This window comes from Recurvomyces mirabilis, assembly GCF_035927965.1.
Source record: "Recurvomyces mirabilis strain CCFEE 5264 chromosome Unknown scaffold_29, whole genome shotgun sequence".
NCBI classification, from domain to species: Eukaryota; Fungi; Ascomycota; class Dothideomycetes; order Mycosphaerellales; family Teratosphaeriaceae; genus Recurvomyces; species Recurvomyces mirabilis.
The window spans coordinates 129,079-154,743 of record NW_027041963.1 but is presented as its reverse complement, the minus strand read 5'-3'; the positions used below and the strand labels follow the sequence as shown (position 1 = coordinate 154,743).

General features: G+C 52.7%; 10 protein-coding genes across 10 annotated transcripts; 4 read left to right on the top strand and 6 right to left on the bottom strand.

Moving 5' to 3' along the window:
- Window positions 1-4,658: 4,658 nt before the first annotated feature.
- Window positions 4,659-5,934, top strand: PG1 (Polygalacturonase 1; the record flags this gene model as incomplete). Its single annotated transcript, XM_064841778.1, has 4 exons — window positions 4,659-4,892; window positions 4,951-5,349; window positions 5,403-5,680; window positions 5,733-5,934. 4 exons carry the CDS (start codon window positions 4,659-4,661, stop codon window positions 5,932-5,934), a joined length of 1,113 nt encoding a protein of 370 aa, XP_064690613.1.
- Window positions 5,935-6,389: 455 nt separating this feature from the next.
- On the bottom strand, window positions 6,390-8,014 carry LTS14_009094 (uncharacterized protein; the record flags this gene model as incomplete). The annotated part of the gene is made up of 3 exons (XM_064841777.1): window positions 6,390-7,539; window positions 7,587-7,824; window positions 7,885-8,014. The coding sequence occupies 3 exons, from the start codon at window positions 8,012-8,014 to the stop codon at window positions 6,390-6,392; spliced, it is 1,518 nt and encodes a 505-aa protein (XP_064690612.1).
- A 1,523-nt stretch (window positions 8,015-9,537) lies between these two features.
- LTS14_009093 (uncharacterized protein) lies at window positions 9,538-10,165 on the bottom strand (the record flags this gene model as incomplete). The annotated part of the gene is made up of 2 exons (XM_064841776.1): window positions 9,538-9,679; window positions 9,885-10,165. The coding sequence occupies 2 exons, from the start codon at window positions 10,163-10,165 to the stop codon at window positions 9,538-9,540; spliced, it is 423 nt and encodes a 140-aa protein (XP_064690611.1).
- A 247-nt stretch (window positions 10,166-10,412) lies between these two features.
- Window positions 10,413-10,989, top strand: LTS14_009092 (uncharacterized protein; the record flags this gene model as incomplete). The annotated part of the gene is made up of 2 exons (XM_064841775.1): window positions 10,413-10,447; window positions 10,503-10,989. 2 exons carry the CDS (start codon window positions 10,413-10,415, stop codon window positions 10,987-10,989), a joined length of 522 nt encoding a protein of 173 aa, XP_064690610.1.
- Window positions 10,990-11,571: 582 nt separating this feature from the next.
- On the top strand, window positions 11,572-13,233 carry LTS14_009091 (uncharacterized protein; the record flags this gene model as incomplete). The annotated part of the gene is made up of 1 exon (XM_064841774.1): window positions 11,572-13,233. The coding sequence occupies one exon, from the start codon at window positions 11,572-11,574 to the stop codon at window positions 13,231-13,233; it is 1,662 nt and encodes a 553-aa protein (XP_064690609.1).
- A 150-nt stretch (window positions 13,234-13,383) lies between these two features.
- Window positions 13,384-15,557, bottom strand: GSH1_2 (glutamate--cysteine ligase; the record flags this gene model as incomplete). The annotated part of the gene is made up of 4 exons (XM_064841773.1): window positions 13,384-15,240; window positions 15,297-15,362; window positions 15,419-15,491; window positions 15,547-15,557. The coding sequence occupies 4 exons, from the start codon at window positions 15,555-15,557 to the stop codon at window positions 13,384-13,386; spliced, it is 2,007 nt and encodes a 668-aa protein (XP_064690608.1).
- A 1,526-nt stretch (window positions 15,558-17,083) lies between these two features.
- GSH1_1 (glutamate--cysteine ligase) lies at window positions 17,084-18,534 on the bottom strand (the record flags this gene model as incomplete). The annotated part of the gene is made up of 2 exons (XM_064841772.1): window positions 17,084-18,422; window positions 18,515-18,534. The coding sequence occupies 2 exons, from the start codon at window positions 18,532-18,534 to the stop codon at window positions 17,084-17,086; spliced, it is 1,359 nt and encodes a 452-aa protein (XP_064690607.1).
- A 3,005-nt stretch (window positions 18,535-21,539) lies between these two features.
- LTS14_009088 (uncharacterized protein) lies at window positions 21,540-22,073 on the bottom strand (the record flags this gene model as incomplete). The annotated part of the gene is made up of 2 exons (XM_064841771.1): window positions 21,540-21,924; window positions 21,976-22,073. The coding sequence occupies 2 exons, from the start codon at window positions 22,071-22,073 to the stop codon at window positions 21,540-21,542; spliced, it is 483 nt and encodes a 160-aa protein (XP_064690606.1).
- A 629-nt stretch (window positions 22,074-22,702) lies between these two features.
- On the top strand, window positions 22,703-23,881 carry LTS14_009087 (uncharacterized protein; the record flags this gene model as incomplete). The annotated part of the gene is made up of 1 exon (XM_064841770.1): window positions 22,703-23,881. One exon carries the CDS (start codon window positions 22,703-22,705, stop codon window positions 23,879-23,881), a length of 1,179 nt encoding a protein of 392 aa, XP_064690605.1.
- A 193-nt stretch (window positions 23,882-24,074) lies between these two features.
- On the bottom strand, window positions 24,075-25,566 carry LTS14_009086 (uncharacterized protein; the record flags this gene model as incomplete). The annotated part of the gene is made up of 5 exons (XM_064841769.1): window positions 24,075-24,460; window positions 24,522-24,704; window positions 24,773-25,112; window positions 25,179-25,443; window positions 25,529-25,566. The coding sequence occupies 5 exons, from the start codon at window positions 25,564-25,566 to the stop codon at window positions 24,075-24,077; spliced, it is 1,212 nt and encodes a 403-aa protein (XP_064690604.1).
- Between the last annotated feature and the right edge of the window lie 99 nt (window positions 25,567-25,665).

Here is a 25,665-nt window from a genome sequence, read left to right as displayed (position 1 = left end):
ATGACGACCTGGAGTCCTTGGCAAGCCATGCAGTCAACGGTGCGAATGGACAGGCAGGCCAGCAGCAAGAAGAGGAGGTCGAGCTGCCAGCACATGCCTGCGCGTACTGCGGCATCCACAACCCGAGCTCGGTGGTCAAGTGTCTATCTTGCTCGAAATGGTTCTGCTCAGCGCGGGGCAACACTTCCAGCAGCCACATCATCAACCACCTCGTCCGTGCTCGACACAAGGAAGTGCAGCTCCATCCTTCCTCTCCACTCGGCGACACGACACTGGAATGTTACAATTGTGGCACGAAGAATGTCTTCCTCCTCGGCTTCATCCCGGCGAAAAGCGATACCGTGGTCGTGCTTCTGTGTCGTCAGCCATGCGCTGCGATGCCCAGCAGCAAAGACATGAATTGGGACACTTCGAAATGGCAGCCACTGATCGAGGATCGTTCGTTCTTGCCATGGCTCGTCACGTCACCGTCAGATCAGGAGCAGATGCGCGCTCGCCACTTGCAGCCACAAGTCATTGCCAAGCTGGAGGAGTTGTGGAAGGATAATGCAAGCGCTACGATTCAGGATCTTGAGAAGAATGCTGGCATCGACGATGAGCCTGCGCCAGTGCTCTTGCGGTATGACGACGCATATCAGTACCAGAACGTCTTTGGTCCGCTGGTCAAGATCGAGGCAGACTACGATCGCAAGCTCAAGGAGGCGCAGAGCCAGGACAATCTGATCGTGCGGTGGGACTTTGGCTTGAACAATAAGCATCTTGCTTCATTTGTGTTACCAAAGCTTGAGCTGGGTGATGTCAAGTTGGCAGTCGGCGATGAGATGCGCTTGCGCTACACGGGCGAGCTTCGTCCTCACTGGGAGGGCGTTGGCTACGTTGTCAAGATCCCCAACAATCTGTCGGACGAGGTGCAGCTTGAGTTGCGCAGCCGTGGCGATCACAAAAGCGTGCCTACAGAGTGCACTCACAACTTCACGGCCGACTACGTGTGGAAAGCCACTTCATTCGATCGCATGCAGCATGCCATGAAGACCTTCGCGATCGACGAGATGTCCGTGTCTGGCTACATCTTCCATCGCTTGCTTGGCCACGAAGTTGCGGCCGCACCAATGAAGGTCAACATGCCACGGAAATTTAGTGTGCCCAACCTGCCTGATCTCAACGGCAGTCAGATCAATGCAGTTAAGTCTGTCTTGCAGAAGCCACTCAGCTTGATTCAGGGTCCACCCGGCACTGGCAAGACTGTCACTTCTGCGACCATCATCTATCACCTCAGCAAGATCAATGGAGGTCAAGTGCTCGTCTGCGCGCCATCTAACGTTGCTGTTGATCAGCTTTGTGAGCGCATTCACAAGACTGGTCTGAAATGTGTCCGAGTTACAGCCAAGTCACGAGAGGACGTCGACAGCCCCGTTTCCTTCTTGTCTCTGCACCGCCAAGTCCAGATGAACGACACAAACGTCGAACTCAACAAGCTCAATCAGCTCAAAGCCGAGCTTGGCGAGCTCTCATCTCAAGACGAGAAGAAATTCAAGGCTTTGACTCGTGCTGCCGAACGTGAGATCCTGAGCAACGCCGACGTGATCTGTTGTACTTGCGTCGGAGCCGGCGACCCTCGACTTGCGAAGCTCAAATTCCGCACTGTCCTGATCGACGAGAGTACGCAGTCTGCAGAGCCTGAATGCATGATCCCGCTAGTCTTGGGCTGCAAGCAAGTCGTTCTCGTCGGCGACCACCAACAGCTTGGACCCGTGATCATGAACAAGAAAGCTGCCAAAGCGGGTTTGAACCAATCTCTCTTCGAGCGTTTGGTGATTCTGGGCTGTGCGCCGATCAGACTGCAGGTCCAGTACCGTATGCATCCATGCTTGTCCGAATTCCCATCGAACATGTTTTACGAAGGTTCCCTGCAGAACGGCATAACCATGCACGAACGCCAACTCAAGAACGTGGACTTCCCCTGGCCGGTCCTCGATGCACCTATGATGTTCTGGTCTAACCTCGGAAATGAAGAGATCTCCGCCTCGGGGACATCATATTTGAACCGCACCGAAGCGCAGAATGTGGTCAAGATTGTGGAGCGGTTCTTCAAGGCTGGTGTCGCGCCGCAGAGTATTGGTATCATCACGCCGTATGAGGGGCAGAGGAGCTATGTGGTGCAAAGCATGCAGCAGACCGGTACCTTCCCAAAGGAGGTGTATAAAGAAATTGAGGTCGCGAGCGTGGATGCTTTCCAAGGGCGAGAGAAGGATTTCATCGTTCTCTCTTGCGTGCGAAGCAATGATCACCAAGGCATCGGTTTCCTCTCCGACCCGAGGCGGTTGAATGTGGCGCTGACGAGGGCGAAGTACGGGCTTGTTATCCTGGGGAACCCGAAGGTGCTAAGCAAGCATCCGCTATGGCATTACTTGCTCCTCCATTTCAAGGAGCGGAATTGTTTAGTCGAGGGTCCGCTTTCGAATCTTCAGGTCTCGCTTTTGCAGTTTGGGAGGCCAAAGCAAATGTATCGTGGACCGCAGCGCTACCAGATGGCTTTCCAGAACGCCGGCACTGCGACTTCCGCTTCTGCCGCTGGCGGTCCGCCGGGCGCGAGGATGAACGGTGCGCCTCCGGGCGCCAACGGGCCTTCTGTTCCTGGCTCTGGACGTCGTCCAGATGGTTCGCAGCAGCCGACGGGTATGGATGGTGGCAGCGTGATGGGGTATATCCCTGACGATGTCAGTTCTGTGCATTCTAGTTCTGTCGGTGGTGGTGGTGCGATGCTGAACCAGCAATTCCCGCCTGTTTTCCACGGCTTTCAGGAGACGTGGCCGACTTTGCAGCGAAATGGTATGGGTGCTGGTTCGATGCCTGGGCAGCAGAGGGGTCCTGCGGCTCATCTTCCTGCTGCGCCGGGTAGTGTAGCGGGTGAAAGTGTTGCTGGTTCGGAGATCACGGATACTACCTCTGCCACCGCCAACGGCGGGCCATCCTCTGGCGTCAACGTGAACGGTGGTCCAGGGCGTTCTGGTGGACATTACCCCAGCCACGGCGGGGTCAGTCTCTCAGGGTTAAGCATCAACGATCTAAACAAGCAAGCCTCGCTCTCTCAGTCTGATAAATTGAGACGGTTTGTGGAGGGTACGCAGCAACAGCCGCAGCAGGCACCGATTGGTGCGGGACGAGGACAGGTCAATCGGTCTACGCTCGGTGATGGGGATGAGGATGCGAGGAGTGTTAGTTCGGCTTTTGCTAGCCAGGTCGGTGGTGGCTGATTCTAAAGGATTGTGGTGAGTTGTTATACTCGGACAAGTGCGATTTTGTGCTATGCTATTATGCTATGTTGCAAGGGCAATTGGCAACCGCTCAGCGAACGCCGGAAGATGGATGATGGATCCAAAGCCATGCATGAAGTCTCGTCGGCAACCAGTACGAACGCCACCTTGTCTATGGCAACAGACTGGGCTGCTATGTTTCCCATGAAGTGGACGGTGAGCAAAGCTGTGCTGTCATCAAACGCAACGACATTCGGTCCCGCACACGTCCCTTGACTCGTTGGTATTGATAGCCAGACATCCTGGACTTGCGACAAGACTGGGAGAGGCCTCGGCTGGGACTCCATCTGCGCACCTGTGCTGGGTGTCGTGTGATCGAGAAGGACAATGCATCCCGTCGAAAGTCGTACCTGTAGGGACATGGAATCCATAACCAGTCTTCGGCATGACTATACCAGGCAGCCTTGCTGTAGATTCACTTCGACCGAGAATGCCTTTTGCTTACTGATTTTGACGCTGCTCCCTGCTCGGTTGGGCAGAAGTTACCTTCATTTAGTGCTGCGTTCGCCAAAGTGGTAGATAGTTGCTCTCTGTGAGCACAGAAGCCAAGTCACTCATTTGCATGTCTGCTGTGGCTATCTCACATGTGCTGCGTATATCTCGTCACTTCATCCGACACGTGATCCGTTGCTGTCGTTGCTGTTGGTGGGACCGTGCTCAGTGCGGCTTCTCCCTCGATTTTCTGAAGCGACGCCTTCTACCTGAAACAACATCAGCCCAGACTCGGTAGCACGTCCGGTCCTAGCGACTCGTGGACCAAACGTCTGGCATGATCATCACGGACCGTCGATACTATAATCGCTTGTCACACTTCCCACGGACTCTTCGCGGTACTTCTTGCGTGGATGGAAGTTCTGCTTCCGCCAATAGCGATGGCGATTGCCTTATACTGGCACGAGGATACACTACTATACTCGCGAAGCTAGCCAAGAATGTTCCGGCTCTAGTCAAGCTTCCGTGGCACGCACGGACTCCTGCTTGTGCAGTTCGACTTCCACCAGCTGGGCTTCCTCTTTGGCCGCAATTGGAGCCCACGCAGCTCCTCGCGTGGTAACCCACGAGTATTCTCCGTTCTAGGGCTCCACGGTGCTCTCCGACGTCCATCCAGCACGGAGCCAGGTGGGTCTTGAAGGACGGAAGAATACATATAGTGTGACCTCGCTTGTAAATTGCACACCTCGACCCAAAACGTGGAGAAGCGTTTCAAGAACGCTATCGCGACGACACTCTCGAGAACATGTATAAGGGAATATAAGTATATCCGCTCTCCTTCTAATACCTCTCTCTCTCATACTCACAAAAACTTCCACTTCTGTCACTCGTTCATTCCAGAGATATTGAACTATGCAATACACCACTTCCACTCTCGCCTTGGCGCTGGCGCTATTCGGCGGTTCTGCTCTTGCCACTCCCATCCAGGTTGAGGAGAGGGCTTCCACTTCGTGTACCTTCTCCGGTAGCACTGGCGCGGCTGCTGTCGCCAAGTCAAAGACTTCTTGCTCGGCCATTGTCTTGTCGTCTCTTGTAGTGCCGGCTGGGACCACACTTGATCTTACTGGGTTGAAGCAGGGCACTACGGTACGAGATCTCCATATTGTGGCTAGTGTGAGAATTTTGACCTAACAAACCATTCTAGGTCACTTTCCAGGGCACGACAACTTTTGGCTACAAGGAGTGGGCTGGTCCTCTCGTCAGCGTCTCCGGTACCGATATCTCTGTCACTGGCGCTTCCGGTGCAATTCTCGACGGCGGAGGGGCCAAGTACTGGGATGGCCAGGGCTCGAACGGTGGCAAGACCAAGCCCAAGTTCTTCTATGCCCACAACATGATCGGCAAATCTTCAATCAACAGCCTCAATATCAAGAACACCCCAGTTCAGGTATACAGCGTCAACGGCGCCGATGGTCTGACCATCAACGGAGGCACCATCGACAACTCCGCGGGTGATGCTGGAGGTGGGCACAACACCGATTGTTTCGATGTGGGCAGCATCACTGGCCTTACGATCTCCGGGATCACCTGCAAGAACCAGGATGTACGTGAAACATTAGTTTTCGTGGTACGACGACTGCTAACATGATCTTCCAGGACTGTCTCGCCATCAACTCCGGCACGGATATCACGTTCACCGGTGGTACCTGCTCAGGCGGTCATGGTCTCTCCATCGGCTCCGTCGGCGGACGCTCCGACAACACCGTCAGCGGTGTCACGATCGAGAACTCCAGCATCAGCAACTCGCAGAACGGTGTCCGTATCAAGACTGTCTCTGGCGCTACTGGCTCTGTTAAGGGTGTTACGTACAAAAACATCAAGCTCTCCGGCATCACCAAATACGGTGTGGTCATTGAGCAGGATTATGAGAACGGGTAAGTCTTAGATCCAGGGATTGGGGAGTTGCGTGCTGATTTTGTGTCGTAGCTCGCCAACTGGCACCCCAACAAGCGGTGTCCCGATTACCGGTCTCACGCTCAATGGCATCACTGGCTCCGTCACCAGCTCTGCGACTGAGGTGCAAATTCTGTGCGCCGCTTGCTCCGGCTGGACCTGGTCTGGTGTCAGTGTGACTGGTGGCAAGAAGAGCAGCTCCTGCAAGGGTGTGCCGTCGGGCGCCTCCTGCTAGGCCGCTGGAAAATCATTGAAGCATCACCCCTTTGGTTCGCTGAAAGATGGCCCTCTGTTCTGGCCACATCGGCCGTAGAGTATTAAGCTTGCTAGGAATGAGACTGTTCGTCCGTAGTTATGCACCAGATATATTTTGGCCTGGTACCGTTCGACCAGTGTGCAAAGACCGCGATGTGGCTAAGCCCTTACCTATCCCTGATAACGCTTTCCTGTTCTATCTTCTTGCCACTTCTTACGCGATTCTCGTGGCACTCGCCACGACGTCACAGAACAACCATGTACACGTATGGAGACGCAGCTTAGGAGATCTTGAACGTAGTTCTTACAAGTGACGCTGCATGCCAGACACAACAGAACGAGTCTGACGAGCGACGTCTTTGAAAGTTCAGCACGGAAGCTATGTATATATCACAGCACAGTCTTCCACATATTGACTCGTGAATCGACCGTCGATCAAAAAGGTCCGTCGTCCTGAGGACAAGCCAAGCCCAAGGCCGCACTTCCACTTCTGATATAACACACTTTCTGCACCGCACATGCCTTGGTCCAGCAGTTCTGGGTAACAACACTACTCTTCGTCTCCAAGAAATTATATCTCTCAACCAGACTCTGGTTCGTGAGCATGCTCTCGGTGACCGCATGCCAAAAAGTAGCATTCAGTGGTGCTGCTGCTGGCCATGTGCCATTCACGTTGTACGTTGAGCGAGAGTCGTATTCGAATTGCCACTCTGGTTCTGTCCAGGTCAAAGATTCGGAGACGTTGGCGAAGTATGTCTGGATATCCGTGACTTGAAAGGTCTTGTGATCTATCTGGTAGAGCTGGTAGCCGGCGTTGTTACCTGTCAATGGAGTGATAGAAGGCGCGATAAAAGCCATCATCAACGGTTTGCTGTAGTCCACCATGGTCGTGTTACGTATGACACTGTCGTTGCCGGAGGTGATAGTCGAATTGGGCAGGTAGTCATAGAATATTTCAATCTGATCCTCGTGGGTATGACCGAAGAATATACCAGCTATCGTGGCAGGGCTGTAGCGACGTACTAGGCTGTAAAAGAGCGCCGATGGGTTGGGAAGTGCGTTCCCACCATCATACCCGCTGAGGACGTGGCCGATAATCCATACACGCTGGCCTTTGGCTTCAGACGTGGCAAGCTCGTTGGCGAGGAATCGTAAGACACCGGAGGTATCGGGATTAGTGAAGTCCCAGTAATTGAATACGTTGCCGGTATACCAAAAGTCGGTGTTGATCGAGATGATACGAAGGCCTTCGCTAGTAGTGTGAGCGTACGCTCCATAATGCGTTGCAGCATACTGAGCCTCAGCTCCGTCGATCCAACCATCTGTGTTCCACATCGAAGATAGTAAATTGTAGTTCCAACTCATAGCGTTCGAGCTGGCATTCGAGGTTGGGTTGAGACTGTTCTGAGTGTTGTAGGCCTCTGGCAATGAATCATGGTTCCCGAGCGTTGGGTAGACTGGTATGTTGCCCATCTCGGCTTTGAAAGTCTGGTAAGTTACGGTCTCCTCGTACTCTATGTATGCCCGGCTAAGCTGGTCGTCATTGTCGTGAGACACAATATCGCCGGTGAATATGGTGAAGCAGCTGCGGAAGTCAGCCTGTTGCTGCGGTACTAGGGTAGACCAACTTACACATCGTCCACATCGAAGAAAGAATGCATGCTAGTGAAGGATGACAGTGCAAGGTCAGGAGGCGAGTCACAGTAGAGATAGCCAAATCTGCTAGCTGGGACAGAGGCATTGTTGGAGGTCGTGTGGAGTTTGGTGTTTGTAGCGTACGGCCGGCAACATAAATACTGCGAACAGTTGGCCTCACTGCCAATATCGTAGCGTGGGTCAAGATGCCAATCAGAGATGTGAAGCACATTATCTGATCGATCTTTGTCAGCCGCTAAGCTACATAGAGCTCCGAACGATATGTATGACCTACAAGTCTCTGTCGAAGGCATGGGTACGACATTAGCCGATGCCGGCTTGGGCGTGAACCACTCGCTTTCGTTGATCTCGATTGTAGGGGGAATATCGCAAACGGCGTAGTTGAAGTGGCAAAAGGCCTGCATATCCCCAGTGGCCTATTACCATTAGCATCATGCTGGTTGTCAATCAATGAGTAATACTTGCCATGCTCATCTTCGAGAACAGCTGCGCCCAGTATGGCCCAAGGCCTCCGATTCCGCTGAACTCCTGATAGCAAGTCTGAGCATATATTGTGTCCTGGAACGCTGGGATAGCATTACAAGCCCGGATTAGTAGGTCGGTCACGACAGATACGGGTTGTGTGATGGCTGCAATGTGCATAAGCTCCACGCCACTCATGCACTTGCCACAGCTGGTCATGGAACTATTCACAATACCTATGATCTCGTTGTAGAGATTGTTCTCGATGGAAAGAGTCGAGTTGAGTGGCGTGATGGGTGCAGGTATTGGAGAGGTGAGGTTGTAGGATGGGACAGGACCGGATCCATTGTACCATAATGTGGGCCCGCCTGGAGCAGCTGGTATAATATTGTTTAAGTATGAATTGAGTGCCTGTGGTGTGGAGTTTGTCAATGCCGCGTGTGTGAAAGAGAGGCAAGCGAGTGCCAATGCACTGGTGGCGATCCAGGTTGCCATTGTCGATCAAGTATACAAGAAGTGTGCTGGTGCAAGGGACGTCCGTAGGTCTTACTTAGGTGTTGGGAAGGCGACAGGGCAGCCTTATACTAGGATCTCTCACCTTACTCGGATATCATCTAGCATTGGCCTCATCATTCATCTCAATATAGAGTTCGTTGTCAGGCCAAGCCGTGATGGCGAGAGTTAGGTCCAATGGCCAGAGTAGTTCGAAGCACGCCCTCAAAACGTCAGACGAAGCTTAGCTAGATGTCTGTTGCAGTCAAGCTACGAAGTCCGATTCGATCCATTCATCGCTGACATTTGCAATTCCGGGTCTTTGAAAGCCGCGGACTGCGTCATGGGACATATCCAGGCCATTGGAAGTGGTAGACCTGAGCCTCATAGCTTGGTACTCCAGGACACGTGGGTGCTAATCGATAGACCTCTTATTACCAGGCGGTGGTAATGCACGTGGTGTGAACAAAGTAACATTATCGGAATCTGGTGTTCACGTGGTAGTGCTGAAAAAGGAACGGCAGAAGTGGCCAAAGTCACTGTTCACGCCAAGCAAATGCGTTGCGTGACGCATATGCTCGACCCGAAACAATTGCCTGGGTTCCTTGTAATAGGCCTCGCAGACTCATGACTGCGGTGTTGGCAAGCTCACGAGACCCGGGACAATCTGCTGGAAAGATGGCGCGATTCTACGTACCAATCCGCGATTTATCGATATCATGCTATGACTCCACATATACCGCCCGATGTGTACGAGGCTGTCAACGACGACGTGGTGTATGTTCTCATTTGAGTCTGAAATGATCGGATGTCCAAGACACAGATCATTTGCACAGGCGTTGATGTGCACGTTCAGAATATATACATCTTACATTTAATTCATGACAAATTGCGTCTGCTCCGAGGCGGAGGGCATACTTGCGGGAACCTTTACTATACATCGTCTCCTCCAAAGACCGAGCTCATGCAATGTTCAAGCACCCTTTCCACCCCTTTCGTCCTGCATCCCAATCACCACATCCGGCGCCTCGGGATGATCCTTCTTCGCCTTCTCCGTACTGTTTCTCTCGTCCTTCTGTCGAGTGGTGTTGCCACCGCTATCGTTGGCTCTCTCGCTGTGCACGAATGGCGTCAGCATACGTCTTCTCATGTGGAACGTCATCGTGTATGGAGAAAGAGTGTTCGGAGCCCGTGCGGAGGTTGAGCGTTCGTGTATAGCGCCGTTCGACTCCTGGTTCTGGGTCTGCTGGTTGATACGATGATAGGGGCAGTGCTGGTTCAGACTGTGGCTTATGCAGTGGTTTGGATTCGCAGACATACGCTCTTCCGGCACTACTTTCGTAGCTTTGGATATTTGGGTCGTTCTTGTTGCCCTTATCTAATGCATGCTCGCGACTGCCCCCGGTCTCGTTTCCAGACTTGGGTGCTTGTTGAGTTCCCTTGTCACTGACGATATTACCAGATCCTGTGTCCGCTCGTGATACTGTCGATGCGGTGAACTGTCTTATAGGTAGTCTGGAGACGGGACGAGAGCGGTAAAGTAGTGATGTTGTGAGCCGGTGGCTGAAGGTCAGGAACTCTGAGGGTGAAGGGGTCGTCATCTTGGATCTTCGCAGACGTGAAGGCCTGTCTGTTGTATGAAGGAGTATTATGTGCCTCGACTCCCATACTGTGTAGGTCCAAGCAAATAATGACATTGAAATGCCATCATCGAGCATTGACTTTCTGGGGGTGGGCGCTGTGGGGTTGCGTGAGGCTCTGCAAGATTCGTGTTGACAAAGATCCACGGCTTTCTATGTATCGGCGGCATCGAAACACTGTTCGTCATCTTCTGGGCCAACAAATGTTATGGCGCCTATCGATGCTGCATTTCCATGCTCACTGTATGGCTATTCCATCACTTTTACGCTTGACATTAGAGGCTGATGACTAAGGTAGGGTCATCCATATTCCATTTCCGACGCATCGTCTGGCTAAGACAGCTATTGGTACTCTAGCTGTGGACGAAGAATTATCTTCCCTGGTCAATCGATCCTTCAGTCTTGTGTCAGCAGACCCAATCGACTTGGCCAAAACTCAGAGGGATGTATCAGAAATCTCTCTGAATGGAAATACTGTTCTTTCTGAACCTGCTCAGACTCTGAATGTCGTGCCCCCAGCACACAAGGCTTCGAGTGAATCTCATGCACTCGATACAACAAGTAACGACGACGAGAGCAAGATCGTGCTCAGAGTTGACTACAAGGCCACGACGAACCGCATGCTGCGTGTGGCAGTCAACGGCTTCTTCGAGTCACTAGGTGTGGTAACTCAGGTCATGGAGGAGCTCGATGTCGATGTGCTGCAAAGCCAGACTCTCGAGGATCTGGGAGGAGTGCAAGGAGTAGAGCAGGGCATGACTGGAACGACGATCACTGGAGCTTGAAATCTCATATGTTGTCAAGACTTGGGCATTGAGATATCGCTTGATCTACCGCGGCGAGCTCCTCTCTTTCCAGCTGGATCAAGCAATCCCTCCACAAGAGTACTGGCCATATCAGGGCATCTCCAAGTGCGTATTATGCTCTACGGTGGCGCCTGGTACGTAGCGGATGATCTCGAAATCGCCAACCATCATGGAGAGCAGCCCGTCTACCAGATCTGGCTAAGCAGATCGTGAGTAAGTTCGCTCTCTCATCGCTGTTGAGACATGACTCGAGACTTGAATACTGACCTTCCATCTACAGCCTAGCTTGCCAAGCCAGTACTGTGATGTCAGACGAGATACAGCGGCTTCAGTGGCTTGCCAGTGCGTACCAAGATTACCGGGTCCTAGTAATGTGGACAACAATGCCAATGTCGCGGCTGGCCTGTAGTATCTCCCGAGCTTATCTGCGGAGATCCATTCACGTACTCTTACAATACGCAGAGTGCTGTCAATCGACATGAGTATTACTGCCATGTCTTCACGTCTCATCTCTCGACTGCCAGATATTGGTCGACACTTAACTCCCTTAGCCGAACCAGTATGCCTAAGTCGCCACGGCCCTTGTGTATCCTAGCCATCAGCTTCTGTCTGGCTCAGCACACATGGGCTACATTCGACCCTCGAGAAGCAACTGTCGCATCGACACACCATAGCTTGTATACTGGGCTGGCAACATGTCGTGAAGTAGTCTCGTCCTTCCTGGCCCGAATCGAGGCGTTGAACAACTGCACCAACGCGATTATCTCGCTGAATCCGGACGCTCTTGCCGAAGCTGATGCATACGACGAGGAGCTGCTAGCAAATAATGCCACTCTGGGACCACTCTTCTGTGTACCTACACTTCTTAAGGATAATTATGATACTGCTGACTTGCCAACTACCGGTGGAAACCTCGACCTCGCGAACTCGAGACCAAGTGTCGATGCACCGGCGGTAGCCGCATTGAAAAAGGCCGGTGCCATCATCCTTGGGAAATCAAACCTGCATGAGCTCGCGCTCGAAGGACTGAGTGTCTCCTCGCTTGGTGGCCAAACGGTCAATCCGTATGACTCAACACGAACGCCCGGCGGCAGTTCCGGTGGTACAGGCGCCGCAGTAGCTGCGTCTTTCGCTGTCTGGGGCACGGGGACAGACACAGTCAACAGTCTTCGTTCCCCAGCTAGTGCCAATAGCCTGTTCAGCTGCAGACCTACTCGAGGTCTAATTACCAGATCTGGCGTAATACCGATTAGCTATACCCAAGATGTGATCGGCCCCATAGCTAGATGCGTGGAAGATGTAGCGACAGCTCTCACTGTCATGGCGAGTGTTGGCTACGACTCCATGGACAATGCAACTGCCCTTGTGCCACCCTCGAGCCGTGGACTGGACTACACCACAGAACTGACCAAAGGCTCTTTGAAAGGTCTACGCCTGGGTTTACTCGAGGGCTTCATGAACATGACTAACTCTTCCGAGACGACGCCGGTCAACGGAGCGATGGCCAACATTACAAGTAGGCTTCGACGAGCAGGAGCCACGATCGTACCCATAAAGGACAATTTGTACAATGCCACTGCGCTAGCCGTCTTCGATACACAGAGATACGAATATCGTGAGGAAATGGATTCCTATCTACAACGCTCGAGCCTTGGAGGCCGACACCCACAGACTCTGAATGAGCTCTACAACAGCAGCAGATTCTTAGTCATACCCAGCCAGTACGAGTACGTAACGACGGCGCTCGTCTCTTCCACTGGCAACCAGACCTGGAACAGCCACCTTTCTTACAGCGACGTCCAGCGCGGCATCGCTAACCTAACCCTCGCCCTTCGGTCCACTTTTGCTGCTAACAATCTCGACGCAATGATCTACCCAGAGCAGAAGAACTTGGTGGTCCCAATCGGCTCACCATCGCAAAGTGGCAGGAATGGTATCTTAGCTGCCTTGACAGGAAGTCCCGTCGTCACTATCCCTGTAGGGTTCAGTCCCGCCACTGCGACGGCACCGGAAGGCGTACCGATTGGCATGGAGATCCTTGGTCTGCCGTGGAGCGAGGAAACGTTACTACAGACCGCTTATCAGGTCGAGCAAATGGGTAGAGTCAGGAAGACCCCGACATGGGCTACGCAGGTATTAGAGACGAGGATGTATCAGGAGGTGCCTGTCGTCAAGCCGAACACCGGCAACATTCCACTGCAATATCCGATTGGTATATTGTAAAAATGGGGAAGTACAACTACTCAGCTGTACATTATCATGTCTAGTAGCATATAGCATATCTAGGAGCATCTAAAGGTCGCCGAAAGCTGCCTATATCATGTGAAAGAATTGCTGAAATCATCGTGCTTCAAGTCTTGAGCCAAAATCGGTTCAGGACTGCTGCCGGCACTCCCCCATCATCTCTTTGGCGAATCCATCCCTACCCTCTTGTTCCGTGATCCTCTCAGCAGCCTTTACGACATCATAAGCCACTTCCTCGCTAACAACACTGTCCATGCCATACTTCTCATGACTTCTCACAAAGTGCCGAATCCACTTCGCGGCCGTCCAAAGACTGCCATTCGCACGACCCTTGATCAAGTTCAGATACTGCGCCAGCTCGCAACGAGTCTCAACATCAACATTGACGCTGTCGAGATAAGACTCTACCAGAGGTATCAAACCAGGGAAGACACTATCTGCCTTGCCGTTGATGATTTCGTCAACGGTCATGAGCTCATATTCGTCTTCCACAGGGCCGAAGGGCGAGTCTGGTCTAGTGGGCTGAAGTCTAGGCGTGTTGGCGCCTGAAGGCGGGTTTGAGGCACCGTTTGTGCGGGCCTGCCGTCTCGGCATAGGATCTTTCCGGAAGTAGAATTTATCGTTCAACACAGCATCTCGATGATGCGCTGTCTCCATGTTCTCGGTCGTCCGTTGGATAGGTAAGTAGAAGTTCAGATCGAGACTTAGAATCGCGCGCGTAATCAGCACAACGAATACTGAGAAGGCGGCATTCTCGAAGTCTGTGATCTGAATCTCCATTGGTCGCACCTCGACCCGCCACCCAATGTCACTACCGGTAGGCGGTGGCTTGAATCGCATGTGTTGCCAGTTTGTGCTCTGTAAGTTCTCGAAGTGGTCATTCTTGTCGAGGTCAAGGTTTTTGAGATCCTCATTGAAGACCACGATAGGGTCGCGGATGAACAAATGAGCGAAGTGGCTTGCTAACAGATCGTCCATGCCTCCTTCCATCAGCCGCGTCTTGATCTCAGGATCGTAGACAAGGTCAGGGTCAAGGTACTCTCGTCGTAGCCTGGGATCCTGCGAAATATATGTGCTGTTGCTGGCATATCGAGACTTTGGTATCCGCCATCTATCATTCTTCAACGGCTTCTCGCCCAGCTCTTCGGGCGTTCTGTCGTCTACTGCTCGGCTGATTTGATTCCAGCGTACATCTGTGTTTGCCAGAAAGCCCTTATAGATTGGCGTGGCTGCTGTAAGTGCCAGTAGTATGGGTCCAAGTGGCGAAAGCTGATCATACATCTTACGACCTTCTTCGATGTTCTTAGCCTGGAAGGTGATTTGCAAACAGCATGTGCCCATACCAAATGCCATCGCATCCATGTAGATATGATTCTCCTTCGCAGCGCCATTGCGAACATCGTCGTCTTCAGGCCAATCATGCAGGTCATAGTCAACAGTCGGATCCTTAAACGGCCAGACAGTCTTCTCATCGTGGAACACCGGCACGTTCAGCTCTACCTTCCGTCCACGTCTTGCTCGGATGTTTGCGGCTAAAGTTGGGAACCGAATGTGCGGGTTGGCAATCTCATCCGGCACAAATTGTGATCGCAGTCTCGAACCAGAGGGGGGGAACCAAGGCAGTATCGACTTCCGATCTCCAAGCATAGGGAAATTGGTCATGGTGATCGGGTACTCCCAAGCATACATGTGCTGCTTCGCGATCTCTCGCCTCCATTTCATGTCGGACTCGACGTCCAGCAGATCCTTGAAGCCAATGCCCCATGGAGCTCCGGGAGTAGCTTCCAGCATGAATCGTCCGAACTCTGGGTGGAAAGTAGGAGCAACTTTGCCGTGCTTCTTGTCTCCTGTCTGAATGTCAGGGACGCCGCCACCCTGCCTGAGGAGTTCTGCATCACTAGCAAGGGCTTCCAAGATATCGGCTTGTCGCAGGGAGAGGACCACTCTCCGTTTCTCCTCATCGAATGAAACCACTAGATATTCGATCTAGACCGCGTGTTAGACTGAACCATCGACGATTATTGCCAGAGCGCTTACCGTACCTCATCACCCCATAGTAGTGCATCTCGTTCCTTGCCTTTGGCTTTATTCCATATGGCTAGTAATTGCTATACCATATTGTCAGAGCTGGATATTCACGCAACCTAACTCTTCTCCGCCGTACCTCGATACCCCATTGGCGCACATGTCCAGCGACTTTCTTGGCCTCGGGCCACTCAAGCGGTGTGCCGGTGGCTCTACAGCAGCATGCGTTAATCTCTGTACCTTGCATGCGTCTTGCCGTTAACGTACAGCAGACCCATTGTCCTACAACACTTTTGTAACCCCTATACCGGTTGTACTAGCCTTCTCTTCTCTCTCGTTCTCCGCCGCACATGCAGCAATGCGAGCTGCTGGCTACCGCATAGTACCGAATCGTCTGGTGAGGTTTGAGCAGAGGCGCAGAGATGGACACAAGAGAGATATAGTACGAGTGCCAAGGGAAAACAGAAAAAGCACTTTCTCTGCGGTTACCATTCACTCCAAACCCATTCACGTGCGATCTATAATTCACTTGCATGAGTGTCGCGTCGGCAATGGATTACAAACCATGATGCCATCTGAACTTTTTCTCATCCCACTTCCACAAAGCCGAGCGGCTCACAGATGCCCACCTGATCAATAAGGTATTGATCAGAATGAAGGCGTATGAGTATGAGAAAGGCAACATCCAGGATTGATGTTGCTGACTAGTGACACGACCAGCTCATGCCCAAATCGTGGTGCAAATGAGGAAATCGGGGCATCTCGATGACAGCTCGGCATCAACCACAACATCGGCATACCGATAGATCTCGACCAGACTAATAAGTGAGCTGTCACACAAGCAGATCATCATTATCAGTCCTGATTCGCTGCTACATGGCACCCAAAACCCGCTATCAACCAAAATTAGTCCACCTCACACAATGCAACTGTCGTGCAACCGACCTGTCAACAATATGGGCATTTGCAGCTTTGGGGAACCATCTGCCTCGCTTCTGGAACCCTAGGTCTCCAAATATACAATGCCACTACCGTACGACCTCGCTACTGCACCTCACGATTCTTCTCATGCCGGCTCAGTCACATTGACAGTCAGCCTGCATACGGTGCTAATGCACACCGCAGTGCAGTACAGTACCGTACCACTAGCCATCGGGTTGGGCATCAACGCCTCGCTGCAAAGCAAGCCGAGGAAGTAGTGCGATCGTCGCTGCGCATCTCTGCTTTGAACAGAAATCGGTTCATTCCATGGTATGTACAATCTTAGTCTTGGGGGCAAGTAGTAAGCAAAAAGAAGCGACACCCTCAACGCTCTCCTATCGCACAAAAACGCCGACTGCAGTGCGCAGTCCTTGCCTGACGGCCTAGAAGCCCGACGTAGTATCCCACAGTTCCGTCGCAATCCCTTTGACGCCACCCAATTTTGTGCAGTCCTGAAAGACCACGCTTGAGACCTCTTCAAACCGTCCCAAAAAGCACCTTCAGATAATATGCGTAGATCTACCCAGTCCAGTCCTCGCTAGATGATGAACGAGACCTGAAAGTCCGTCCCCGTGCGCCGCTCGCTGCTCGAGCCAATGCTGTTCATGTACAGTCGTTGCGTCTAATAACGTCCGTCGTAATCGTAATATGATGTGTCGGTCCTCCGCACAGCAGTTCCAGCCGCGAGCGATGGCCTCTGAGAAGGCAATAACGGAGCGCATATGTGGGTATCGCTGACAGAAAAGGGATTTGACAAAAGAAATCATCCTCATGCCGGAAGGTCGTCTACTCGATTCCGTCTCGTGTCCTCATGAGCACCTTCTTATGCCTCCTTTGGGCGCAAGTTTGAGCTACTGGCCGATTTACTAACGCCTTGTTGCTTGCGTGTCAGCTTGGCGTAGTGTAGGCCACAAGCATTGCAGAGGGTCCTGGCACCATCCGGTCCGCGCCGCCATTCAGGAGTCTCTGCTCGGTTGCAGCTGTGGCAACGGCCTGGTGGCGCAGCACGGCCGCGCCGTTTCTTGGTGTCGGAGCCAGCGAACCCAACTTTCAACTCATCGACATCTTGTGAGTCGAGGTCGTGGCTTGCCGGTGCTGGCTCATCAACGTGATGTTTAGGGGGACGCTGCTCGGCGATTTGTTGATCATATGCTGCTTGCTGAGCCAGTACTACTTCTCGTATCTTAAGTAGCGCTTCCACTTGTGTGCGCGACTTTTGTACCATGTCATTCACCTCAACCAGTCCAGGTAGTGATCCCAAAGGTGTACCAGATCTTGCTGTTTGGTGTAGACGGTCGCCATACCGGCGTGAAAAGTCGGTCAGAATGCTACTACTTTGGCTGATCTCGTTCAAAGCGCCTTCCAGATCGTAAAGGTCTAGATGGCGTTTGACGGAAGCGCTGTAGTCTCCAGGCCCCATCGCGGGCTCGCTTGGAACGAACTTCGTGCTGCTCTCTGATCTCCATGGCGTCGAAGGCGTTTGTGGTGCTGGGTACGATGCCGATGGTTGGTATATCGGTCCGTTCGCTGCACTCGTTGTCGATGGTGGAGGCTGCGCATATCGTGATGGGTATGGAGTATAGCCATAGGTAAAGCTAGATGTGCTTGTAGAGCTTGGGGAGGAAGTCGGAGGATAACTGTAAGCGGGCTGTTGAGGAGCCGGCAGTGGCGCGGATTGCGAGGTCTGCAGGTGGAGGGCAGACGGCGGTTCATGCCTGTGTGGTGCAAAGGCTCCTGTCGAAGTATGCACCGTTGGCGCTGGCGGTGGTTCCATACCATATCTTTTTATCCCAGCAGACAAAGGAGATGCAGGCGCAACGGCGGGGCGCGTATGGGATTGATACGATGTTTGGCTGTCCACGCCAAGCGCTTCCGAGATTGAAGGCAAAGATTGTCTCTGTTTGGCATCCTCTTCACTGGCTCTCCGTGACTCAGGCGGGGTATGTGCAGAGGTTGTAGTAGGCCATGCACTTGCGTGCAGCGTCGACGCTACTGCCGGTTGACTGTATGGAGGTGGAGGTCCAGACGGATATGCGTACGTAGGACTAGCTGCCGTCACTGATGGTAGAGTTTGCGCAGTGCCACCATGGCGACTTTGATACGCCTCCTCTTCTCTTTTGACCTTGCCGATATCCAGGTAGCTAAGCGCAGGTAGTTGCGGCCTATCGAATGGTCAGCACAAGATCTATGATGCAGTCATCACGACTTTGTCTCGTCCAAGTCCGACAGCGTGGTTTGGGTTGGTCATATATACCGTCTGCTAGTTGCGTCCATACTGGTCCCAATCTATGCAATGGTTTCTTCTTGCAACGACACAAGCCGGGTAGTGGTATAGTCTGTCCTGGCGGGCGGTACGGTGGTCGGATTCTGAGCCGAGATCTGAAGATCGGGCCTGAACCGATGCCCAACTTCGACGTCCACCTCGTAAGAATGTAGACACAGACACGTCGTACACAGCTGTATGCTCCAGTCGACGACACCTGCGCTGTGAGCCGAGCGTGCCAAATAGCGGAACCGGTTTGATAGAAGTGCGTCGCAAGGAAATAGGGCCCCAGAAGGATGTGCGCGCAATCTCGCCACCAACCAGATGACGGCGACCAGTCGATGGTTTCAAGCGCTGGCAATAGTCACCACAACTGGTGATTGCGTGTTGATGTTGAATGCCGGGTACACCACAAAGACTCGCACCATTCAAAATATGAATAATAGCGTCACATATAGAGCCGGATTGTAAGAAGACACGATCGAAGTTAGAGTACTGGGTAGAAAGATGAGGGGGACGGCGCCAGCGTACGCTAAGAAGTTACAGGGTTCTTAGTGGTGATGGATCGGTTGTGCATGTTCCTTCGCAGCAAGTCCACCGCCGCCATGTTTGTCGTGGCGACTCAGCAAAGCAGGACCCACAACCATAACATATTACTCACTTGGTTATCACTGACATGCTGATACAGGCATAGTTGGTTCAAAGCGGATTGTAAGGGCCCGGCCGGAGGATAACACCGACTGAATCTCATCTCGTCATCGAGATCTGCTTGGGAACATGCGACCACGAGCTTGACGGCACAGCAAGACATCGCGGATTGACGCCGAAAACCTCACCATTATTGTGACCGAAAGCTCTGAGCCACTTTAGTACGCTGGTGCAATTATCCCACGCGCTTTACAGTCTTATGAAGCATGTAGCCCGCTAAGCCAGACAGCCGAAGGATCGTTGCGAGAAGTATCCCCGAGCCTGCTGTGGCTTCGAATAAAATGCACCTGCCTTCAAAAGGTTAGACGGCAGATCTGGCATCGAAGCTGAACGGTTGCGCTAGTGTTCGATACGAGCCCTGAATGACACGCACCAATTAAAAAGTGTCAGTGCTCTCGGCTGTCAGGACCACACCACATGCAGCTCGCTGCCGGTGTCAGCCATTTCGATCTGATGCGAGATTGGCGGCAGGACTCCGATCGAAGCCTCTCGGAGGCCGATGGCTGATTCCTTTTCGCGTGGCAATTGCGGGAGGCACCTCTGGCTTGCAGGTCGATGTTCTACAGGATTTCTCGATTCGGCGCTGACGCCTTACCCTCCGCTCCACGACCTGCTGACAAGTCATGTATCTATGCTATTGAGAAATTGCGAGAGGCACGCCGCACGCGACCTTGCGTCCCCTGGTCCTCCCATGATGCCCGGTCTTCGGACGATTATGACCGTTCGTGGCACAAGGCACGGCTAGCTAGAGCGCGAATTTCCCGAGGAAGCATTGACCTTCCGCGTAAGCGACTCGAAGTAGCGTTGGGTGCAGCTCCGCGATTCAAGCGCAACACTTATGCTGATCATCAGACTGCTGCAGGAGAAGCAGACGAGTTTGCATCAGATGCTACGTGTTTGCTATACACGCGAGGCTCGCGACGGGAGCTCTCGCCAATACTGCAAAAGGCAAAATCAAGGCTAGGAAAGAGGCACGTGCTCGACGTTCGCTGACAGGCCTGGTACTTGGGAGCTGTCTTGCAGGCGCCGAATCTCGGAAGACGTCGCTTGTCCCATTCACGGCCCGAGTTGCTGACCTGGTTTTGTAGACTTGTAGCGGCAGTCAACCAGATGGCGAATGGAAGTCGTCTTCGCAGCAGGAGCATTGACGTTGGCTCCAGTACGTTATACGCCTCCCAGAGCAGACAACCCAATAATGGAATGATGGCTAGGAGGCTGCAAACGATGTCTGGAACGTATTTCTAAACCTCAGCGTACCCTCATACTCAGACAGAGTATCAGGTGAGACATGCAGAGATCAGCATTCAACCCCTCCGCATACCTCACCAGCCTGATTAAACATGTAGCATTAGCCTATCGGCCTCTGGCCGTCGTTAGGCTCTAAGAAGTCGACAGCGATTTGGCAGTCCAAAGATTGACGCATGTCTACAGGCCGCTATCATGCCGCATCACTTGCGCCCCAAACAGCACCCTATTCATCATGCCTGTCATGTTCAACGAAGATCATAGTGAAGCTCATATCGGTAACTACCGGCACAGCCGCTACAAGCTGGGGATTGCCGTTATTTCCAGCTAAGGCGGGCAGCAGCGAGTCAGGTGACACACGAAGCATCTGCCAAAGTATGCGCGTCTACGAATCTGCTTTTGATCCAGATTTATGCATCGTAGTTCTCCCGGATGAGCCTAGCCACGAGGCCGAATCGCCGCAGGCCAGCCGAATTAAGGCCGACATCTCTAGTGTCGATCTTGAGGGGAAGTGACATTATCTTGGCATCGACTGTCGAAATAGGGTTCGGCAGTCCTTCGGGACGTTTAGATGTAGAGGCACAGCAGAAACGACCAGAGATCAGATGAAGGAAACGATGGAAGGAGGTATGAATGCGTGCTGGCGGTGTATAGACAGGGGCTCTACTCCCTCCCCATGCTCACGTGAGGACAATTCCCCTTTTGCCTCTAGTCCGATACATGTCACTTACACCGTCCGGCGGGGAGCCGTTATATGTCGACATGACAGCCAGGCTCCGGACTGTATGTAAAGCATTACAGACCTGCGTCGTGCCTGCATAATGCAGTACACCCGTATGTGGATCACTGCGCCTCTTCAACCCATTGCAGAGGGTATCCGTGGTCATTGCCTGATCGCTGTTCTAAAAGCGGCAGTCGCCCGGCAAAGTTGAGGTGGTCGCTCACATCAAGGACAGCGTCGAGCCATCGAACGGTTCCAGGAGGCTGTATCACACTCCTTCGATCTGGAGAGTCTGTCGTGAACAGCCAGCTTCCGTGCCCCGAACGTGACGAGCGTCCTTGCTCATTTAATGCTCCGCACCAACGGCCGCAGATCTCCACCTTCGACAAACTCCTCCCCTTCGCCTCCACCACCTTGACCCCATCCTTCTCCCGTATTTCCGATGATGCGAGCTGGTCTACCACCCACAATGGATCCAGCCGGTATAACCATATGAGCCGGAACCACGGTCTCGGCGAGAATCTTGCAGTTCTCCTTGATGATACAAAATGGCGATAGCACGCAATCCGCTCCGATATGGACATGCGAAGAGATTGCAGCCGCGGAGACATGTGTTCCAGTGCCAATGAAAACATTGTCACCAATCCGCATGGGAAAGAAAGTCATTTGACCACGACTGATCCGCATGGGCGGCCGGATAGTGCAGTCAGTGGAGATGATGCTCGCTCTGTAATATGTCAGATAGCTGCCATCACATCTAATTCTGAAGAGTGCCCACCGTCCAACATTGATCGCAGTCAAAGCACCAGACTTGCCTCCCTCTGAGCCTTTCTCCTGCTCACGGTAAAGGTCGCCACGCAGCGTCGCTCCAGCCATCACTACTGACTTGCCACCAAGCATTATATTCTGCTTGCCTTCGATATGTGAACGGCGCGAGATTTTGTTCCCTGTGTCCTACGATTGTGGCTGATCAGTCTCGATGGCATCATACTAACCCCCACTTGTGTCCTAAGCGCCACTATGGTTGGAGGGAGTAGAGAGCAGAAGGAGGATGACCTGACGATACAGTGTTCATGGAAACCTACCGTCTCAATATACTCGCTCTTCGTCGAGCGGCGCGAAACAGCAGTTGGTCGTGACATCCTGGCAACGACCGCGGTGGGCCGTCACCGTCTCAAGCCTGTCAGATCCGTGTGTACGATTTGTTGCAAGGTATACTCTCCAAAGCTCGGGTTTATGACCTATCCATGTGAGAAAGTGCTGTGAAGTTCATTGACACTGATCGCCTTGCCGAAGTCTTGCCGAGCCGCTCAACGACATCCAGACCTCGCTAGACAGAAACATGCACTGCCTTCTTACCATAATTGGTCCAGCTTTGTGCATACGCGACGCTGATGCTGGCAGCATTGAATGGCGGATCATGATTTCTTCGAGTTCCACGAATGGCTCATGGACTGCATATACACTTGTGATTACGAAAGTCTCTATGTGAATGATCAGGCAATATGTTGCCACAGGCTAGATGGGCGCGGGATCGCCATGTCAAAGACGAAGAACATGCCCCCCTGCTCAGCCGGGCTGAGAAGGGATATGGGAGTACACGAAAGACACGGTCTGGCCAAGATAGGCACGATGACCAGCGGCCTCTGCGGGAGATATGGATGTCTAAGCTGGACGATGACAACAATATCTCTGCCCTGACCATACCTGGCACCCATGACAGTGCCGCGTTCACGAACTCGTGGCCGTTCATACAGACTCAGAACAAGACTATCATGGAGCAGCTCAATGCCGGGATTAGGTACTTTGACCTCCGCTGTGGTCTTCGAGATGATGGTCTAGAAATGGTACACGGAAGTATCCTCCTCGGTCTCACTCTCAGCATGGTGCTGGATGCCATGTACCTTTGGCTTCTTTCTCACGGAAGCGAAGCTCTCGTTGTCCAGATTAAACAGGATAGGAAACCAGAGCGATCGACTATCCACTTCGCTAATGCCATCTGGAGGAGTCTTTCGCAAGCACCCGCGCGCTGGCGCACGGCAAACACCACGCCTACACTCGGCGAACTACGCGGCAAGATCCAGCTGCTACGACGCTTCACTGGCCCAACGTTGCGGGCGTACGGCATAGATGTAACACAATGGCAAGACAACCCCAGTCGTCCTTTCACGATCAACACACAGCACGAGGTCAAAATAACGATTCAAGACCACTACAGCTTCGGCGACCCAGAGCCATTACCCTCCCTAGTAACGGCAAAAGGCGGTGATGTTGCCGAGCTCCTCAACCACGCTGCCGCAGACCCGGACCCAGGACACTGGTATATGAACTTCACGAGCGCCTACGAGTTTAACTTCTGGTATCAGCTGCCGCCTCGCGAGGTGGCCATAGGTGGATGGTGGAGCTTTCGATGGGAAAGTGGCATGAATCCGCGTTTATGCACCTTTCTCAACACGCAGAAGTGCAGACGACGATTCGGCATAGTAGCTATGGACTTTCCAGATGTTGGGCCAGCCAGCTCCGAGGACTTGATCACCAGCTTGATCATGACGAATTTTGGACCTGATCCAGGCGAGGCACGACGGTTCTGGAAGAAGCTTGCGTTGGATGCTACCTTGATGCTTGTGCTCGCCACCATTGTTACCGTGGCGATGCTGTGCTTTATGGACGGCCGTGGGAGATGAAGGACGAAAGTTCTTGCCGACCTCACTCGACCATAATCGGCACATTTGTAAGAAGTGAGGGATGGTGAGGTGGCAAAGGACGCAACATCTGCCTGTTGAAGCACAAGACTACCAATCATAATACACCAAGATGTTGAAGCACCGCTTTTGGGGTATACGCCATCCAAGACAACCTACGCAGTGAATCACCACCTCATGGCTGCCTCGGCCAGATCTCATCAGCGATCTGTCGAACCAACTTCAGCTTCTTCTCCATATCCTCATAACTCAACAAATTCCCCTCCTCATGCGACGCAAAGCCACACTGCGGGCTGACACCCAACCTCTGCAAAGCTTCCTCTTTACTCTCGCCACTGCCCGCTGCTACAAACTCGGCAGCCTTATGGATCCGCTCCTTCATCTCCTCTTTGTCCTCGAGCTTTGGAAACTTGGAGGTGATGACGCCCAAGATGACGTTCTTGTTCTTGGGGAGTTCTTTGAGCGGCTCGAAGCCGCCGGCTCGAGAGGTGTCGTATTCGAGGTAGTAGGTCGAGACGTTCAGGTCGCGGAAGAGCTTGCGGGCTATGCGGTCGTAGCCCCCTAAAGACCTGTCAGCTTACAATGCTCCGCGCCCACGTTCGAAAATGGGTGGTTCACTCACCTTCGGAGAAATGCCTGGAGTTGACGAAATTGCCTCGACAAAGGTGAATGCCTAGGTGCATATCCTCTGGCCGCTTAAAGCAATCGTTATAAAACTTGATATACGCATCGAACAAGTCGTCGATACTGCGCGTATTGGCCTTATCCTGCTTCCAGCCCTCGATCATCTTCTCGGAGCAGAAGTCTAGGATAGGAATAAGCCAGGTCAGCACAACGCACATACCCACCCATCATGGAGACAGCACAACTCACAAGCCAAATTCGGGTCATCAACCTGCACATATCTCAACCCGGCGTCATACAAAATCCCCAACTCCACCTGGTACGCCTTGGCTATATCGCCAAAATACTCTTCATCGCTTCCATACACATTCTTCGGATACGCCTTCCCTTCCTCGTACCGGAGATGATACCAATTCGGCGCCGCGAGCGTGAGCTTGATCTCTCCGTGCTTCTCCTTGGGTACGATGGACTTCATGAACTCGAATTGGTGGATGTAGGAGCTTTGGCCACTGTGGGAGATTTTGCCCTCGCAAATGACGGTCTCGCCAGGCACCTTTTCTTCTTCCAGGAAGGCGGCGATGTCGGGGACCTTGGCGAGAGCGTTAGTGTGAGTCTCGTTGCCTCAAGTCATGGGTCTCTAAGATGGTGCACTTACATATTGCCGGAATATCTTGGGATCGGGCCCTGTAATCTCTTTCATCCCATTCAGCGAGGGGAAGAAAGTTCCCCAGAACATATGCCGCCGGTACTCTCCATCACTGATAGCATGAAAGCCGCAATCCTGCTGTAACTTCACTACCTCTCTTACGCACTCATCCTCCAATGCTGAAAGGTCGGAGCCCGAGTCCTTTTTGTCGTAGATGGCTTGGCGCTTCTGGAGGAGTTTGGAGGGGCGGAGGAGGGAGCCGAGATGTTCTGCTCTGTTGTACAGGAAGAGGATGGTGAGCTTGGTCTGCGATATGGTTCGGTGACCTTGATGGTGAAGTTTGGGTTCTTGCTACTTACCTGAACGGAGGGTTGCGAGGCGCTGATGTGGTGGACATATTGGCTATCTAGATCCTGATGCTGCAGGGCAGTCTAGAGTGTGGGCTAAGTAAAAGGATAACGCCCAAGATACAACAGCAATTCTTACTGAAAGGACG